The sequence below is a fragment of the Maylandia zebra genome, linkage group LG10 (genome assembly GCF_041146795.1).
Source record: "Maylandia zebra isolate NMK-2024a linkage group LG10, Mzebra_GT3a, whole genome shotgun sequence".
Taxonomy (NCBI): domain Eukaryota; kingdom Metazoa; phylum Chordata; class Actinopteri; order Cichliformes; family Cichlidae; genus Maylandia; species Maylandia zebra.
In genome coordinates, this window is record NC_135176.1 from 31,596,910 (window position 1) to 31,617,531 (window position 20,622).

Sequence of the window (20,622 nt, forward strand, 5' to 3'; positions counted from 1 at the left end):
TAAAGCGCTATACAAATACAGGCCATTTACCATTTACATGGAGTCTCCAGCACAGTCTCCAGACTTACACCGGCTCAAATTGTTATGTGAAAGCAAAGCAACCTACAAGTGCCACATTTATAGGAACTTCTGCAACAGATGTGTGAAGAACTTTCTGAACACTTGATTTCTATTGTATTTCTATTGGTCTATAAATTAATTCCATGATTTATTTTTTAACTAAAGTTTGCTTATTTGTACTATAGTTTCATTTCAGAGTGCAATGAGACATTAAACTGCACAACTTCCAATAAAAAATGGAAAAATTGGGGCTTTCTAAAACTTTAGACCGGTAGTGTCTAAATGAACTACTGAAAAAAAAAAAACCAACCTGATTCTTCCAAAGTTGCTCAAAGCTCATGTGAGAAAAGTCTGACAAGTCGATCCTTACATCATTCCAAACAAGTCCAAGTCGGCCTCGTCTCTGAAAGCTGTTCCTTAAACAACAGCCTCCCTTCAAAGCTTTAAAATTGCTTTTACACAACTGAGACCAAGCTGCCACCACGAAGAGGCCCGATAATGAAATATTCAGAGTGTGTGCGGCAGTGCAGTGTCTCGCAGTGTGCATGGAAGTGTTTGTGTTTATAATGCGAGTGTGTCTGCTTCCTTTTGCGTGCGTGTTTATACTGCTGATGCCTTTAACCCAGGTTAGATGTCATTTCCTCCCTTCAGGCCGGCCAAATCCTTTAATTTCTGACACAAGCACGCACACACAAAAGATAAATACTTCTCATTCTCGCTCTGCCTCGCACACACACGGACACTCTGTAATCATTCGCTTATCTTTCAGCTACACACACACACACACTCAAAATTGCACTGATATTTTTGTGAGGATCTTCGCTGACATATTACATCCCCTTGCCCCATAAACAAATTCTTAACTCTCAAAACACCCTTTGAAGGCTTGTCCCAAACTTTGAACCGTCCCAAACATCCTGACTTTATGAATTTGGCTCTCACAAAGATAGATGTACCCACACACTTAACTTTCTGAGTGTGGAGCTGTAGGGAGGGAAAGGGCTGTGCTGTTTCACAAATTGCATGCAGACTTTTTGCATCAAGTGTCAGCCCCCCCTGCCTCCTCTTCTACCTCCTCCTCCTTCCTTACTTTGCTGAACTCTTAAGTGAAACACACCCTCCGCATGAGCCGTGACAGAGTGAACGCTGCCCGCATGGATTAGAAACTGTCCAGAAACGCAGGTTTCTCACTGGGAATATGTGACTGTCGAACGTGTGGAATATGGCTCAGCACACGACGGTAAAATCTCAGCTGCGGAGATCTTTCAGCGAGCATGTCAAAGACTCCACCAACAAGGCTTGGGATGTCTTCTGGAGGGGTGTGAGGGAGAGGCGGCTGTGGGGTGAGTTGGGATTCGATGTGGGTGAAGATTATTTAGCTGGAAAAAAGCAGTTTATGCAAGGTTGCAGAAGTGTTTTGGTGAAAGTGTTTTGTGCAACTCAGCATGGTGAAGGAAACTGATATTAGGGAAGGGAGGTATAGTTAAAATCATTCGTCTGTTTCCAGTTGAGATGCTGTGCAGAAGGTGAATTAAATCAAAATGCAGTGGTTTGCAAAACAACTGAACCCTAGAGTCCAGTCGCAAAGTTTTAAATTAGCAATGTCATTGTTTTTCTGCTCATCTTGAATTCAAAGCAAGGAATGCATTTCAAAAAAGTTGGATTAGGAGCAACAAAAGAGTGAAAATTTCATGCTTAAAAGCATAAAACACCTGGTGGAACATGCTGCTTTTCACTGAAGTTCACTGGCAACAAGTCAGGAGAATGAGTGGGTATAAAAGGAGCCTCCAGGAGGCGATGGCGATGGTTTCAGCTCTCTGTGGAAGAGTGTGTGGTGAAGAAGTTCAGTAAGTTAAGTTCCACTGATGCTAAATGAAGCATAACATCCAGGCTTTGTTTTATTTAGGCAAAGTTATGCTTAATTCAGCAACATCGTCATTAAACAGTCAGCAGCACTGGCTTTTATCAGTCCAGACCACGAATCACCATGTGACAACATTTGGATCATTATGTGACAAAAAAAACTACACAATCGTTGTTGGAACAAAATCAAAAGCTAAGACGTTTTTCAGAGTCATCTGCAGATGTTTCTGGAAATTCCAGTGCATCTCTGAAGCAGTTGTGATTCACACACTCTTCATTTACAGAGGCAGTGCTGAAGTGAGTCAGAACCCAGTTTGATGGGAGATGTGATCAGAAAGCATTACCTGACTGGCATTTGGCCAATCCCACACTCAGTCACCTTCTCATACACCTGTCTGGACTAGTTGGTGTTTTTAGCTCAGTCTGTTCACTCTTTACCCAAAGAAAGCCTGCTAGGAGCAGTCTTTGAAGCTCTTTTGTGAGCTGAGTGGTTTCAGGCCTGCTGATAATAGAAAGTGACTGGATTTGCATCAGAAGTTGGGGAGGGTGGTCTCTGCTTGTGCAGCTGGAAAAACCCTGAAAAGTATTCTTGTGTTCATCAAACTCGTCTTTGGTGATATAAACTGAGGTGTCGAGACTCATCAAATGTTGTCTTTATGGGTGCAAAGTCCTGTTGGGTTCCTTTGCTCATGTGTTTCTGTGTCGTGGATTCTTTACCTTGTTTTTTATTTTGGAGGATGACGTTGCGGGGACACAAATCTGGTGAGTGGTCCAGACTGTGAGTGAAGACTGTCTGTGTAGGAAAAATCGAGTAAAACTCGGGATATCACATTGGAGGATGAATTCATGGTGCACAACGAACAACAAGAGACTGTTGAGCTGGTTCGTTATCTCACTCCTCACCTGATGCCCTGGCTTCAGGTTTGGATGCTGTGATCTCTACAACTGGAAACTACTAAGAACTCCTCGGTTGTAGCTGAACAGCTAATCTGTTATCGTAAGCCAGGAAAAATCTCTTTCTAGATGACAAAACAAGGTTCGTTAAAGAAAAGTTCAACTAAAATTGTGCACGAGTTTTGCAAATTGCAATAACAGATAATATGTACACTATAAATTTAATCAAGAGCTGCAAGAACGTATGATACAGAAGGCATTGTAAGTTAGTTTCTAAGGTGTTGCTCTGGCTTTTCCTCATCTTCGAGTAACTTTGCTGGTGTCTTCAATCGAGGTATTTCAATTATTTCTGTTTGGTTCATGCAGAGACACACTACGTGTTGTTCTGGGGCTCTGACTCCAGTGAATTTTGTGAATTTTGAGCAACTGACACTTTATTTCCAGCATGCTGGTGAATTTGAATCAGCATCAGATTATGGTAGAAGTGTATTTCTGGGACTAAAGAACGCCAAGATCTGAAGCATCATTGTCCCGCTGGTTATCGTTTTCAAACGCATGTGTGCTAAATGCTGGCATCATGAAATCTACACCTTTGCCTTTAAAAGCTATGAATAATAAAATCCATGGACCGTATCATAACATGGTGGTCAGCTGCTGCTTCCTGCTGCCCATCATAGACAGTCCCATGAAGCCACTAGCATGCGAGCTGCAGCTGTGACTGATTGTGGTTTCACGTCTCATTGAAGCTGAGTGTTTTCCCGCGCCTGTTTCGCACTGCGAGGCAAACTCGCCGGGTGATACTCGGGGTGCTAAACGGAGCTCTCGGTTTTCGAGGAATCCCAGCGTGGCGTCCGCAGTGAGAACTTGAAAGCTCTCTCTCCATCTGAGAGGTCAGGGGCAGCATTTCAGCACGCTTAACACAAAGCAGGTTTTAATGGCTCCGTGAGCCCGCGGAGAAAATATCACGCGGTCGAGCCAAAGCTGGGTTGGTCTCATTTTCCTGGAGGCCGTTTGTGTGTGGGCTTGTTAGGTGAGCCTGTGACTAAAAGGTTAATTCACTGAAGTAGCTGGGAAAATGTCAAGGTGACCCCCGAGCGTGACTCTTCGCCTCCACCTGCTGCGCCCTGTGTGCTCCACTCTCAGGTGTAAATGTGAATGTAAAGCAGGATGCTGTGAAATACCAGCGCTGGCAAAAAAAAAGAGAGCTTCAAAGGACTTTCAGTGCTAAAGTGAGAAGTTGAGAATGGAATAATATTTTCTGCTGTAAGCATATGGATGGATTATGAAACCGAGCTCCTCCGGGCAAGACCTCCACACTGCAGAAAAGACAAAGCAGCTCACGCAGTTGTGTCTTTTTGTCTCCAGCTCTGTCTTGCAGGTGTTTTGTGAGTCCTGCTGGTGATTTGACATCTGTTTGCAGTGTTTTCTGTAGACATTTTTATTCCATCCTTCAGTAATTTTCTGCCTTTTGTTGTTATTCGTCTTTGATGATAGTATATCATTTCATTTTTGGTCATTTCCTGTCCTATTTTGGTTATTTTTGCATTTCTTTCTGGGCTGTTGTGCAGTTATTTTCACATACTAATTAATTCCGACCTGTCGCGTATGCTTTATGTACTCGCAGCATTTAATTTAAGCTGCCAAACTGAGAAGAAAGTTGATGAGTCAGCTAATTTTGGTAGCTCGTTATCTGGTCTCATAGCCTACAGAGATTTTGATGCTTTCTGCATAATTATTGGATGTTTCTGTTTTCATTGGTGCTCATTATTCTCAATAGTGTAGTGGTTTAAACATTACCTGGACAAACAAAGGGTTGCTGGTTCGATTCTATCCAGAGGTTGTGTGTCAGAAAGAGCCAAAAGACAGTTGTAAAACTCTTCTGAATCAAACATGTAGATCTGCGCTCTGTGAAGGAAGCAGGAAATGTAGCTTTTCATTATTTCTTAATGGTATTTTATAAACAATGGTAACCCAGGGATGTCTTTGTGAGAAGGAAACTCCACCAAAATAAAAGTACCAGCTGTTTCTTTCTAAGCTTTCACACCAGCACCAGGCTGACACTTTTCTATCAAAGCGAATGGTAGAAAAGTGAAACCGTGAAACAGTTTTCATATGTTGGTTTCACAGGATTATATTCATACTGGCTCAAAAAGATTTTTTTTCAATAGGAGCAAAAATGGAAATGCTTTTGAGGATCACAAATTCTTCAAACTGATCCATTGTTAGCGTTATTTAAATTTTGTCCGTAGCATTTGGAAAGAACACTTTCATGTGGGCGTGCTTTGGAGCCCTGATTGGATTTTTTTATACATGTCCTCATTGTGACTTTGTACAGAGCCCCGCAAGGGGCATAGGAGAAAAAAAATTAAGATGAACTTTTGCGCAAATGTTTTGGCCGCATCCTTCAGAGGGCGCCAGCTCGAAGCCGACCGGGAGGTCGAAGCACGATGTGCCGGGAGTGCGGCGTCCCCCCGGCTGTAGTGGGCCTCGACCTAAAGTTAGCTTCGAGATGGTGGGTAACAGACGTCTCCGAAAACATCGGAGCACTTTTACAAATATGTGATGTCTTGATAAACCGAGCAGATACTTGAAGTTTACACAGCTACATTCACGCCTGAAAATAGCTTCAACGTTTATTTTGTGACCCAGAAAACATAAGATTGAAACTAAGTAGCTGCCACCATTGTTAGAAATGACTTGGCTGGGCCGCGCTATGAATTCTGGGATAGGTTGGGTCACGAAGGATACACCGACTCAGCTTTCAAATGCGACCTGCGAAGGATGCAGTGTATTTTGCGAGATCATGCAAAAGTTCATCTTAATTTTTTTTTTCTCCCATGTCCCTGGCAGGGCTCCGTAACTGTGCAATTCTAACTTTTGTGCAAAATCAGAGACAATCAGAAACAATTAACATATAAAACACCAGCTTGCCTCTACTAAAACACATATTGTGTGAGTTTTCCTGAATCTGAACACCACATTAATGTGGCGCCACAGAACTGCCACATTAATCAGAAACACACAAGATAGAAATATACACACATTCCCACTGACCCCAGTCTCCTGTCATAACATGTAACTGTGGCCTCATTTTGGAAGAAGTGGAGAAATGAAACGGTGTGTGTTGATCCAAACAGCGGGAAGTTCGATATGATACAGATCAGCAGGCTGCAGAGGACGAGGCCGGTCTCTGAGCTCAGAAGCTTTTAATGACAACGCTGCAAGAGCTACCTGCAGGTCTTCAAATAAACGTGAAAGTTGAGTAATCCTAGTGATGCATATTAACACCTGTGTGTGTGTGTGTGTGTGTGTGTGTGTGTGTGTGTGTGTGTGTGTGTGTGTGTGTGTGTGTGTGTGTTCTGACAGCTGGTTTGGGTTTTCTAGTGAGAACAGATACCTGGTTCCAGCTGTGTGTACACTTACATCAGTGTGTGTGTGTTTCTGGATCAGATCAACAAATGACGTTAGAAGGGTTGTGCTCACTGATTGGCTGAGAGAGAGATTATGTAATGCTGTGGTTCAGATCCCTGTAGCACACACATTCACACACAGCTGAGAGAAAAGCAGCTACAAAAAGTTTGGGTAATGGCTCAGTCACAGGGTATAGGAACATAAGACGGCAGCCTTCTGGTGATGAGAGAGAAAATCTGAGTTTGCCTGGTGACTGTATCGTTTTTTTGTTTTTTTTTATGGTGGTTCAGAGGTTGAGTGTGCAACACCCTCAACCTGTTGGCAACCACTTTCAATCAAGAAGGAGAGGAAACTTTCAATTGCTCTATTAGGTCACCTAGTTCACAGCTGTCTCGACACAATAGTGACTGACTTCAGTCGCTCTCAGACAGACTGTCAAACATTACAAATATCTACAGCCTGATTGCCAACACAGACCAATGACTCTGAGTCAGTGTGTGCTATGAGCACAGACTGCGATGTGTCTCTTTGCTATAGAGGACTTAACTCAACTGTTGCCAAATGTAAAAGTGCAAGGCTCCTTAGCACCAATGACATTGCACTGATAAATCATCATCCTTCAGCAACTGAAGCACAATTTCTGTTTCAAATCTGTAAGGGCTCCATCTGGACTCTAAAAGTAAAGAATGTATGTGAATTAGTGAGTCACAGTGTGAATGCAATTTCCAACATGTACCCATTTGATTTCAAACTGATTGTAGAGTAACCATATATTATTGTCATTTTGAGATACTTAGCAACTTACTGCCATCTTTAGTGATATTAAAGTCAGTGAAGATGGAATCTGACTGGTCCCTGTCTTTGAACCAACCCTTTGAAAGGCAGCAAGAATACATTTAGATTTTATTTTTGTTTGTTTGTTTTGGCTACGTTTTGTTTTGTTTGTTTTGTTTTTTGTTTTGTTTTTTATTTAAACTGTTGAGCAGCTGAGGATAGACATGAAACAATTAAATGTTGCTGCCAAACAGGTGGTTTATTAAAATATTATTACTCACAAAAAATACTTAAAAGTAATGTCATTTAATGTTACAAACAGCTAGCTAACTGACACTTCCACTCATCAATTCAATTCAATTCAATTCAATTTTATTTATATAGCACCAAATCACAACAAAAGTCGCCTCAAGGCGCTTCATAGATACAGAGAAAAACCCAACAATCATATGACCCCCTATGAGCAAGCACTTTGGCAACAGTGGGAAGGAAAAACTCCCTTTTCACAGGAAGAAACCTCCGGCAGAACCAGGCTCAGGAGGGGCGGGGCCATCTGCTGCGACCAGATGAGGTGATAGAAGGAAGACAGGATAAAGACATGCTGTGGAAGAGAGACAGAGATTAATAACAGATATGATTCAATGCAGAGAGGTCTATTAATACATAGTGAGTGAGAAAGGTGACTGGAAAGGAAAAACTCAATGCATCATGGGAATCCCCGGCAGCCTACGTCTATTGCAGCATAACTAAGGGAGGATTCAGGGTCACCTGGTCCAGCCCTAACTATATGCTTTAGCATAAAGGAAAGTTTGAAGCCTAATCTTAAAAGTAGAGATTGTGTCTGTCTCCCGAATCCAAACTGGAAGCTGGTTCCACAGAAGAGGGGTCTGAAAACTGAAGGCTCTGCCTCCCATTCTACTTTTAAATACTCTAGGAACAACAAGTAGGCCTGCAGTGTGAGAGCGAAGTGCTCTAATAGGATGATATGGTACTACAAGGTCATTACGATAAGATGGGGCCTGATTATTTAAGACCTTGTATGTGAGGAGCAGGATTTTGAATTCAATTCTGGATTTAACAGGAAGCCAATGAAGGGAAGCCAAAACAGGAGAAATATGCTCATCACTTACTAGACAGCTGCCAATAATTTAGCCACACTATAGAGCAGACAAAAGTGTGTAACATTCATAAAATTATTTGAAAATTGCCAAAAAGCTTTTGAGATTGTCCAGCTTTTGAGCTAAATAGCTAAATGTTTGTATTAGCAGGTGTTCTAGTGTTAGCTAGCATAAGTCAGAAAGAAACATGGCTCAGGGTTAGACTTGATTTCGTAAAACAAACAAACCCCTTCATGAATTGATTGCCCCGCTGATGTCACTTATAGTAATCCTCCAATAGCTACATTTCCATTTGGTTTCACAGGTTCCAGATAGAACTGGCTAATGTTAGCTTATCTGCTAACGTGAATAAGCTGTTTGATACCCAGTGTAGCATATAGCTGCTAACCTCATTGTTTCTATCTAACAACACGTCAGTTTAGAGGTTTTGTTTGTTTGTCAGTATGTTTCGTTTGTGTTGGAGCGCTGTAAACTAGTCATTTAGTGATGTTAATGGTTAATGCAGGTGCCTGCAGATTCATGTCCATGGAGAATTTGAGTGCTTAAAAACCTCTTATAATCGTGTGGATTCAACTCATCTTCTGTATTTTATGCAAACATTATGATTAAAAGAACATGATGAGTAACTGTTGTATTTTAGGCAAAACCATTATATTTTGCTCAACCTAATCCAGTTGCTTTTACTACTTAAACTTAACCAGAGAACATATCTTGGATTAATAATATCTCCCACCTCCACCAACCTCTCCAACCTCTAAATTTCAACTTTTTCATCTTTTAAAATTGTAAATCACTAAATATAAAGAGTGAAAATTGTCATGATGGACACGGAAAAGGTGGCACAGCAACACAAATTAACGAATTTGAGGTTCTGACTACTGCCTATAGACTAGATCTGTCCACACACCAATCACTTTAATTCAATTCAATGTCAATTAAATTTAAGTTAGTCCGACTAATTTTCCTGCCAAGCAAAATTAGCAAGCTTCCTTTTTTCCATCTTACCTAAATTTTGCCAAAGCTGAAATATTTTCACTTGAACAAATGCTCATTTGCCATGTTCGCATCATTTGAGAAAACCTAATTACATACAGCACCACACAAAACGCTTTGCTTTAGATTTGGTGAAATTTTGGCTCTCTATGACATCATAGAGATCCAAAGGTGTAAAAAAAATTGTGTAAAGCTGCTGTTTAGAGGACTTATTATTTGTATATGTTTGTTTTGGGTGGGGGTTTTGGGTTTTTTTTAATTTGTATATGACAGAAAATAAGGACAATTCTAAAAGGTCCAGTTGAGAGTTTAGGTTTTGTCGTCATTTCCATGTTTTCACTGTGGGCGGCTTAATCAGTATTTGAAGACAGACATGAGAAATGCTTGATGGATTACTAATTCTCCCCACAAAGCGTACTTTTAATTTTGGCTTGCTCGCTTTGGGATCAATTTGCCACCAATGGAGAAAAAAATAATCACAAAAAAGCGTAAATTTCCGTCCTTGCATTTTTTTCTTTCCGATGAAGCCGTAGAAGCTTCTGCTCTCCATTTGCATAAACAGACAGCAAATTATACAGTGATTTTACAGTTAAATAGCCTTGCATAATGAAGTGGTTCTTGAGGATAAAGATGATTAAAACTGAAAATGAGAAAGCAGAGAGTCACCGAGGCTCTGAGCCAAAAGTGATGGGGGAATCGATGTGAAGGCTGGTGTTTGTTCTGCGATCAGAGACGGGCCAAACTAAACAGCCGAGTGGGGGAAACTGGGGTGAGAACCTGGGTGACACGCACACACCGAAACAAAACACAAACTTCCCCTTCATGTCTCTGCAGGCTTGACAATAAGAGGATAACACACACAGGGTGACACACACTCTTTATAATCAGCTTTCAGACACACACACACACAGTTTTGTTTTTTGCAGCTTGTGTGGTAAATGGATCTGTTTTGGGGCAAAAGGAGCAGCATGACTGCAGAAAAAGGGCATGTGTGTTTCATCATCTGTCTCTGAGCGGCGGCAGGACGTGACGAAGAGCGTGTGTGATGGAACGAACTGCAGGGTTTAAAACACAGGAGACAAAGAAATAACAAACACACTGTACTCTCCCACAGTTTGAAGGCTCAGTCATGGCAGCACTGCTGACACACAAAACAGTGGACACAAATCAGTCCTTTCCCTCGACGAGGTCCGTGCCCTGCCGGCTCAACCCGGAGCTGTTGTCATCTGTCTAAGTTCACGCAGTTCTTTGGTTAATCGTCCATGGGGCATCACACACTGAATCATTATTTTAAATAAAAGAGACAAAAAAAGCTTAATGATTTATCAGTTTGCATCCTGTTTGATCTACAGCAGCCATTCTTAAAATCAAGAGTGCTGCGACCCACACAAAAACCAGAAAATTCCACACGGCCCACTTAATCTTAAATCTACATCTAATCAACATAAATGAGAGTTTATTTAACTTAAACAATGTTATTCAAAAATTATAAACAACGTAGGCTGTTTTAAGGCCAGTGTGTGACCCACCACGGGGAAGCAAACATCAGTATTAGATCAGTAAATTTAGGTCAGAGTAATGAGCAGCATCACAAACTGACCACTTCTATTACCAGTCTGAATTCACGTTTATATTAAAATAAATGCATACATTTATATAAATGCAACTGCACATCCTCATTTCAAACTGAATTTCTGTTATTACTGCAACCCACCTGCAGTACCTTCACAGCCCACCAGGGGGGCTACCACTTCACTAAGGTTTAGCGCACCTGTCGATACATTTAAGAAACCAAGCAAAAAGAATGAGGCTGCCAGCGTCTCACATTTACATTGAAGGTGGTTTTTGGCATCAGCGTCTTGACACTCCTGATTTATTACAATCTGCCTGACCGAGCGTCTTCAACGTTTGATAAGACGCTCTGCAACATGCTGCAGTTCTGTCTCCTTTATTTTCAACCATGACTCTTGTTCTCTCCAGCTTTTTGTTGACTCTTGTCATGTGCAACACATATATGAACTTTAAAAAACCCACAGTGTAGCTACAGCCAACAACCTCACTGAGACTTCACTGTGGACTTTTAAAAGCTTTTCCATAGTGAGTAATCAACATATTTGTAACTAATATCGTGCTGAAGATGTGCATGAATTTGGTCCATTTTCAGACCCTCAGCATTAACTTCTGTGACCTTAAGTTCCTCTCCTAAGGTGTTTATATCAGTCTAATTATAGCAGTGTAGCTAGCTAGCATGTAGGAGACCAGCATATGCCAAGTAGCCAGACTTCGCTAGCTGTCCAAACATCGCTGATATTTGTGGGGCAAGATGTCAATTTCATGTTTGCACCTTGTTAAACTCCAATCATAATGTATATTTTTTTATGCACCTACCAGTGAGAGTGCAGGATACCAGTGATTGACATATGACATTGCCTAGGCAACCAGAGCCCAAAATCTCCACTTGTGACCGACTATCAGGTTCAAAATGACGAGAACGAAGCAAATTACTCCCTGTGTGGATGCAGCTGTAGTAGGTCAACGCTCTCTGCAGATTATGGGTCATTATGTCCCTGTTGTGGAAAACACAGGGACTTAACGAGTGCCATTTATTTGATGTTATCCTTAATAAGCTTTATATTTCTAATGCTTTGCATTCAGGTAGCTGCTTGGTGTGTACAGTGTTAGGTGCATGGAGTATGAGGGTGAAGTCAAAGTGGTGAGAAGTCTTAGCTGCAGCTGTGTCAGGGAAGAGCTATGCTCACCACAGAGACAAAGAAATCTCTTTGAGATTGTTCGCTTTCATAAACGCATCGGATGTCTGTCGTCATCGCTGCCTGGGTTTCATCAGTGGTATTACCTCATCCTCAATGCCTTCCTTCACTCCGTCTTTTTTCCTTTCCCTCGCTCTGCTTTGCTCTTTTCCTCTCCATGTGCTGCCTCCGCTCTTCTCCTCTTTCCTCTGTTTGCCGTCACTCCGGCTGCATTCATACGACGGACTCTGGAGAGTACCGAGCTGTGTCTGTGTGTGTTCGATGGGCTTTTTGCCATTCAGATGGAGCCTACGCTACACTTAAAAAACCTTTCCAGATGTGCAGTGGGGGCACAAAAACTCCAGCTGGAATAAAAGAGTCAAGGATTCAGATTTCAGGTTTCTCGACTCCAACATCCACAAAGAGAATATTTGAAAATTGTCTTATTTACTGATAGGTTTCCCATCTGCAATTTTCCCCTCACAGTTCATGAATATTTTAACGTATGAAGCCCTCCGAATCATTTTTATCAGAAATTGTTTGATTTATGAAGATGCAATCTTCATGTGGGGGAAGATGAGAATAAGGAGGAGGCAGGTCTTCCTGTTCAGAATGAGAATGATGGACTTTCTACTTGAAGCTGAAAAGAAAATGTCAGGAGAGGCAACAAAGTGGTCGAGTTAGCGGAGCTATTCAGGGAGCCTGTTAACACCGCCATCGACCGCATCTTCTTCTGTGAGTTAAACCTAATGGTTTCAGGGCCAATCACAGAGAGCTTTGTGTTTTTAAACCTTTAAGTTAGTCCAATGAATGACTGATGAGTCGGTGAAGAAAAAGCAGGACATTCAAGAGTTGGGAGTTTACTTTTGACTCTTCACACAAAAAAGCAGCAAAGATGGACGATTTTTCAGTCGCTCGGCTCTGCATTAGGGAGGAGGACGGCTCGGCGTGGCAGCAAGCGCCGTACCACCTGGTTTAGTTACTTATTGCAAAGGTTTGGATCGAAATGCTCAATGAGCCGATTCACATTCAGCCCATGTTGGATGCAGAGGAATGAAATTTTCATGCGCTACGTCCATCAACGCTCGCATCAAGTAGCAGCTTGACTGCGGTTAAATTCCAAAATTAAGTAATTTCCCTGAAAACAGTATGCACTGGTCTGATTGCAATGCACCACTCTGTTGATTTCTATTAGGACCTAATAAAAATCAAATGAATGAGCTACTGGAAGCTAGAAAACTCAATAAAAACATCCTCGCAGTATTTTAGGTGGCTGCAGTCTGGCTCCTAATGAAGAGATTCAAGGTTGAATTTGAAGGTTCATATTTACTGCCCTGAATTCATATGTCAGTCTTATAAAAACTAAAAATCATCATAGCAATGACCTTGACATGTTGTGTACTGCCTTTAATCAAAAACCATTCTCTCTCGTTTGCAGCCTCTCGCAACTTCAGCTTGAGTTCAGTCAATAGGATCAAAAACTCTTCACTCTGTTTCCGCACCGTGAAGAAAAACCTGTTCCCATTAAAAGCCACGTTTTCAAAGTTCGATGATTACAGTGCTCAAACCTCTTTAACCAGCTTTTTAAACACTGAAACATGATGGCATACAGAAAATTTGATTTTTAAATTAAGATTAATTATTAAATTGAAAACCCACAATTTGGAACCAGTAGTCTGAATATTTCAAATAAATGTTTTCTCTAACCCTATAATTCTCCTGTCATCACATCTTGTGACCTGTTTCTTTCCTTCTGGGATATTTTAAGGACTAAAATGTGCGCTGCTGTAAGGTGGTACCAGCATTCCTAGAGGTAGCACAGCTGGTATTTTCCCCATTTTCCTGCCACAGATTTCAGTGTCGAGAGATTAAATGAAATGTTCCCTTCCATCTGTGCTCAACCTTTTAGTGTTTTTGTTGCTTTGCTTTATCTCTCAGAAATGACAAATCACTCTAATGCTGCTGTCATAATAACACGTACTGCTGCAAACTCAACACTGCAACCATATTTTTAATGCATGAGGTATCAAACATAGAGCACAGTTAAAGTTAAAGCAAATATTCTGACAAGCCAATAGAGAAGCCAATCGACTGCTTTGTGGGTCATACATAGTTAAGAGGCCAGTTCGTGTCTCCATCATCATCTAACTATTTTTCAATCAAGACTAAACATCAAGAAAAGATGGTCAGCTGGTTGTTTTGAATGGAGAAAACAAAGTGCGTTTTGGTAAACTTTTAAAGGTCCTAATACCGATTGATAATTACTAGAAAGCAGATCAAACATCCAAGGTACCACTGCTTGTGTTGGACTGAAAAGGAAAGGAAAGTCAGACACAGGTTAAAGTCCAACAAAAAAGGTTTTTTTTTTAACCCAGAAAACAAACTTGGTTAAATTATACTAAAGATCTAAATCTTGGGCCCATAAAAGAGGTCAAAGTAACAGAACTCTACTCAAAAGTTGGTAACAAACAAACTGATCTACCTAAATAAGACTTAAACTTAAATACAGCCCACAAAAAGGGGTAGAATGCACAAAAACGTAGCTGAAACTAACATAACAAATTCCATTTCCCCCCCATGATCCAGAGTTGTGGTATGACCCAGTTTACAGGTCTCCATGTAGCCTTGCTCCGCCCCTTTTCCCACCTATTAGCTCATCAACCAAGGGACTGGGAGCAGCTGCCACTGAGAAAACAAAGGAAAATTAAATAATACACTAAAACTAACTAAAATCTATGCACGTATTTTATGTGATCGTATAAGTAAGTTAATTATAAACCAAACCAGTTTGCATTTCCCTGTAAATTAAATCCTTTATTTAAAGTGTTGTGTTATGTATAAGTCTATTGTAGCACTGTGATGTTTGACAGATATTACCCAATATATGTGGCTGTAACTGCAGCCATCACACCCTGGCTAGAGAAAAGAGCAGTGGAAAGTAATTTTGATGTGTTATGATGTAAATCGTTTGGGCGCCTTTTTGATTTAAATAAAGATGTGGGCCAATTAGATCATTTGTTATTATGTAACCTGGCCAATCAGCAATGATTTCCCAGCGACCCTTGCTGTTGACCTTGGTCTGACGTGGTCCGTCGCAGGAAGGCACGAACCTCATCAAGTGTGGAAAATCCAACTGGTTAGAAGGAAAATGTCAGAAGTGGCACGACAGAAAGTCAGCTAGCCACTAAGCTAACGGCTACAGTAGAGAAAACCCCATAAGCTGTGTCCCAAAACTTAGGCCACATCCTTCGGAAAACCCGTCCTTCGCGGTCTACGTGGGTCGGGTCCTTCGAAGACCCAGAAGGCCGGAAGTGCGAGGCTGTGAATCGGGTCGGTCTCGCCTTCAGATTTGCGTCACCAGCTGTCTTGGTGGAGTTTAATAAACTCATCCATCTGCTCCTCCCTAAAATATAACAGGACACTGGAGCAAATTCTCGACCATCGCACACTTCTGTTTGATCAGTTTGCTGTTTGACGTTTATTCAGCTGTGTGAAAACTATAACTTTGCTCTCAGCCAAACCGATTTACTCAGGAACAAATAAAACACTGATAAAGCCAAACAACAACAAGTCTGACACGGACCAGAAAACTACTATGCAAATTATGCCACAAACCGGCCCCCACCCGTGACACTTGGAGTGATTGTAAAATTGCTGTGGTTTTTAACAGAGCTTTAATGTGCTGAAAGTATCAGATGGATGTTGTACTAGTTAAGTTAGGAGGGATCAAAAATGCTGGGATTGTTTAAAATTACTGCATTATTTAATGTACCACTATTTTAGGATTTTCCCCTTAAAGATGTGGCAATGCAAACACCTTTTGCGTCCTCCCCTTGCATGCACACTTGCCGGGCATATTTTCTATTTAGAATTTGATATAAATGTTTTCACATTTCAGGCCACTCAATATTTGCCTCCAAGAACCGAGCCGGCAGCCAGTTGGCGGGTTTGACGAGATGGAAAAAAAGCTGCTCTCTGCATCTCTCGCCACAATGAAATTCAATGTAAAGCACCTGCGGTTGTATTAAAGCAGCAGAGGGACACAGCTTTGAAAGGACAGCAGAATGAAAAGAAGAAAATACGCTTTCAGCAAAAGCCAGAGTCCCATATTCCACAATATTTATTGAGTTGGATTTATTATCTTGGAGGAAATGTGCTTTAGTTGTTTCCAAAGAGAGCAGAGAGGCGAGGAGGAGGCGGCCACCTGAGAGCCACAGAAAGGCCCAAAATGGCTGCTTTTCTCATCATCTCTCAGCAGATTTTCAGAGAGGCAGGGTGTGGCAGTAAACCAGGGCACAGCCGAGGAAAATGGCTTATCTGAAATGATTCTGCTATCCTGGAACAGCAGGGTGTCCTGTGGCTTAGAGAGTGAGTTTGTTAAAGGTACAACAGACTCTTCATCTTGTGGCAGCAATAGTTTCGCCCGTTTCGGTGCAGCTTTTACTCACCTCCTCATTCCACAACCTTAAAATCTAGTTTCTGTCTTATTGGATTTGAGAGTCATTCTGTGGCGCTGAAGTCAGAGTCATGGAGGTGCTATGAAAACACTGTATCAACCCCTGTTTTGCCATCAAACTTATAAGCTTGTTATAAGAGCTTCACATAAAAAATAAGGTTTTTTTTATTATTTCTGGGAAACTTAATGTCATCCAGGTTAGAATAACCAGAAACCCAGGAAATCTTGCACTAACTCCAGCCTTCGTTCTAAAGCTGGTGAACTCGATCGGTGAATATCGAGCCGTTTGCTGCTGACAAACTTGCACAATCCTGGTGCATTAGTGTATTGTGTGTTCTGTGATGTTGGCTTGCGGAAGACTTTGGCCTTTAGCTCAGCATTAGTGAAGTAAAGTTTATTTATACAGCACATTTAAGTATAACAGAAGTTGAGTGTTTATGCTGAACAACACACGATAAAATAGCAAAACGGTAGAAAACATAACAATATAATTGTAAATAAAAGTAACATCCTATACTGTTCATATACCTTTTCATGATTTCACTTCCTGCCTTTTATTTCGATTATGCTGCACTATCCATAAACATCGTCACTTTTCTGCGCTCCCTTAAGGCTGAAGAACTCTAAAAAAATTATTACTTCTATATTTCCCATCATTTTTATATTTTACTGTTAGCTGACGATGAGCAGTGGTGGATGAATGTATGGAGCTATTCATTCATAAAGGAATAAAATAAGTGAAACATTTGAAAGTGTTTCCCAAAAAACTATTTCGCCAAAAATGTTACCAAATAGCATTAAATGGATCAATATTACTTCTGCATTTGTTTAAGATAAGCTCAGTTTAGATATGTTTTATTCATGTATTCTGTTCAATTTTGAATATTGAAATATTGAATCATATTCTATAAAATCATATATTTTTCCGTGTGGCTTTCAAGTTAGGACCATGTACCACTGAAAAAAGAGCTCTGAAAAACAAGCTAACGCCTGTTTTTTATTTTTTAAACAAACATATTACAATACAGTAATTAAAAAAATCACAGCTGAATTAAAGGGTTTAAGCCATGTATGACAGTATCTATGGGAGATTATAAAAAAAATGTTTCAGTGGTGCCAAAAAAGTTAAAGGTCCCTGGTTTGAGAAGGAGACACAAATCTCTTGGGGTTTTGTCAGGATGGGTATCTGCCATAGAAATCTGCCAAATCACATATGCAGGACTCACTGTAGCGAAGCCTTGTGAGTCAGGCAGCAGTGGAAGTAGCTTTCTGGGCCAACTGGAGTTAAGGCTGCTTCCAGAGACAATAGTCAACTGTGGCCACAAGATGTCACTAAGTTTAGAGGATGGTCTGCACAGGCAACAAGAGAAGCTTAAGTGACAGAATACTGTTTGAGATGAAAGGAGAGAAGATCGGTTTAATTTTTAGATTTCACTGAGTAAGCAGTGCTTGGCCTGACAGAAACCCACCACATCAGTGGGGCTGGCCTTTCCAGACAGTTTGGACTTTTAAAGTTTAGGTTATTTTAAAAAAACAAATTCAGTGTAAAAGCTAGCTGGAACCATTAACATCTATCAGTTAGCTAACCTAAGCATTCACCGTGGTGTATAAATTGATAACATGTCTTAAGGACAACCCTTGGAAGCATTTAAAAGTGCTGTCACTGCCTCTAACATCGTCCGATACACTGCTCAGCACTTTTCATAGTTAAATGTAGCTCAAAGTTTTCCACAGAGTCACTGAAGTTGATTAAGACGGAACAAGCGCAGACAATAATTAGCTGGATGGAAAAAACCACTGGGCAATTAAAACTCAATAAGTTGTTATTTCACCTGTCAAAGCTTATCATCCTGTGATGTTCGGGCTTTGTAAGCTGATTAGCTTTTCTTGTTATTCCTCCTGTATGTTGTTGTGCTTCCTACTGAAGGCCTGATATGATTCGTGATCGTTCTCACATTCACATAATGTTGGGGTTGTGAGCCTCGGTTATTTTATGCTGTGTTTTTGTAGCTGTTGTTTCACATTGAGAAAATGCCTCTACCTGACTAAGTGTTATGTTCATTTTCATATCTCTGAAAACTCCCAGGATACAGTCATCATTTGGGTATCTGTGGCTGAATAACTTTCCATTCAGTTTCCCAGGGGGAGAAAAAAATCTGTTTATTTACTTCTTGAAGGAGGACGCATGATAACAGCGCAGGCGGGTTGGTTGGGACAATTGAGCACAGCGGCATTGTGCTGCTGAGACGGATGGGAGCGAGTCACCTCGCACAGTGTTGTCCCCAGACGGACCTCATTTTCTCTTCTGCTCGAGTTAGCACATTCACACTCACTGCTGGCTGAGACGCTTCAATCTTAGAAAAACTGTTTTTCTTATGCAACAGCTTTTTAAGACGTGGGTTTGAACACAGGAGCTGGATGAATTTGCTTAATTCTCTGTTGGTTATGTTGTCAGACCAAGTGGGTAAGATATTGATTTTATTTTGAAGTCTGTGATGCTTTTCATTCTTTTCTCGAGACTTTGCTCACCTACCACTTTACAGTATTTGGTACACTTTGCTAGTACTGGCTCGGACCCCCTTTTCCCTTTTTTACCCCTCAACAGTTATAAAAGGCTGATGGGGTAAAAAAGTCACCCAGCCGGGTGGGCTGGCAGCATAAACACCTGCGTTTATGAATAACCCAAGAACAAGATTTAAATTGAATCCAGAGGTATATCTACTAAAAATCTTGAACAAGTTCAAATCCTAGTAACCTCAAAGTCAGAGGTCAAGTTTTCTGAAAATCTTGTGAATGCAATAAGTCAAGAACAAGTCGAAATGGGATTGATGGGTGTATCTCCTTGCAGAATAAGGGAAGCACTTGCAGCCACCAGTATTTTTTTCCTTTAGAACTGAGTTAAATGTTCATGGCATCGATTCAACAAGGTGCTGGAAACATTCCTCTGAGATTTTGGTCCATGATGTAAACCCTGTTACACCAAATTCCAAAGGTTCTCTGTTGGACTGAGATCTGGTGACTGTGGAGGCCATTTCAGTACAGTGAACTTGTTTTCATGATCAAGACACCAGCAGATTTGAGCTGTGAGATATAGGGTGTTGTCCCGCTGGAAGCAGCCAATGTGGACATCAGGCATTTTTCAGTCTTCTACGGTCCCGCTTCAGTGAGCCCATGTAAATTATAGCCTCGGTTTCCTGTTCTTAGCTGACAGGAGTGTGGTTGTGCTTTCAGAGATGCTCTTTGCATAGCTTGGTTGTAACAAGTGATCATTTGACTGATGAGAAGGCATCTTCTCCCAGAGAACTGCCACTCTCTGGGTAGTTTCCCTTCTTCAGACCATTCTCTACAATACCTACAAGGTTGGCTCTGTGGGAAAATCCCAGGAGATCAGCTTTTTGTGAAATACTCAGACCAGGCTGTCTTAGCACCAACAGCCATGCCACATTAAAAGTCACTTAAATCACCTTTGTTACCCATTCTGATGCTCAGTTTGAACTTCAGCTACAGGTGAACCTGGAGTTTTGGAAAAATTAAAAAATAGCCTCAGGCTCATCCCATACTGAGCTGGGATGGAGGAGGGTTGCAAAGTTTAAATAGTAGACCCAGAATGAGATTTGCCAGTAAGATGAGAAGGAGCCATCAGTTAATGTGTGCTGGCTGTGCAATCAGGTGATGTGCAGGGATGCAGCCGACTTTGAGTTTGCCAATATTAGGTTAAATATACGAGTCCAGCTTTGTCTTTATTTCATCTCGACCACCGTTTGTCCAGATTGGGGTGTGAAGGCAGCAGCTGAAAAACACAGGTGCTTTTACTCCCTCCAGATCTTCCTGAGGGGAATCTAAGGGCTCCACAAAGCTCCAGCGTATCCTTTGGGAAACATCCGGGTGGCAGATGACCCACCTACCTCGTTTAGCTTTTTCACCTCGAAAGAGCAACAACTCTATTCTGAGCTCTTCGCCCTGTTCCCAGGTGTTGGTCCACAGTCCCAGTGGAGAGAAGTCATTTCTCTGCCACCTGCATTTGTGAACTTTCGATTACTACCAAGAGCTTCTTGACCCTGGGTGAAGACAGGAAAACATCAAGTGCTAATTTCAAACCTTTGTTTTGGAATTAGCACCTGAGGATTAACATCTTCTGGCGCTGTTGCAGATGAGGCTGCAGTCTCCCTTTCTCCTGTCTACCTTCACTCATGAACAAGCATGAACTCCTTCAACTCTCTCCCAGGTTCCTGAGGCCAAGATGCTGTTTTCTCCCAAAGTACCATCTCCCATCAAAGCTGTAACCTTCTGTAAATGGTCCATTTTT

General features: G+C 41.3%; 1 protein-coding gene across 2 annotated transcripts in view; it reads left to right on the forward strand.

Annotated features, from left to right (window-relative positions):
- The first annotated feature begins 1,182 nt into the window (after positions 1-1,182).
- Positions 1,183-20,622, forward strand: part of si:dkeyp-23e4.3 (rho GTPase-activating protein 7) — a 103,280-nt gene continuing 83,840 nt past the window's right edge. For both annotated transcript variants that reach the window (XM_014413631.4, XM_014413632.4), the window contains exon 1: positions 1,183-1,403. In XM_014413631.4, the coding sequence (XP_014269117.2) occupies positions 1,283-1,403 (121 nt within the window). In that variant the 5' untranslated portion in view covers positions 1,183-1,282. The remainder of the gene's footprint in view (positions 1,404-20,622) is intronic.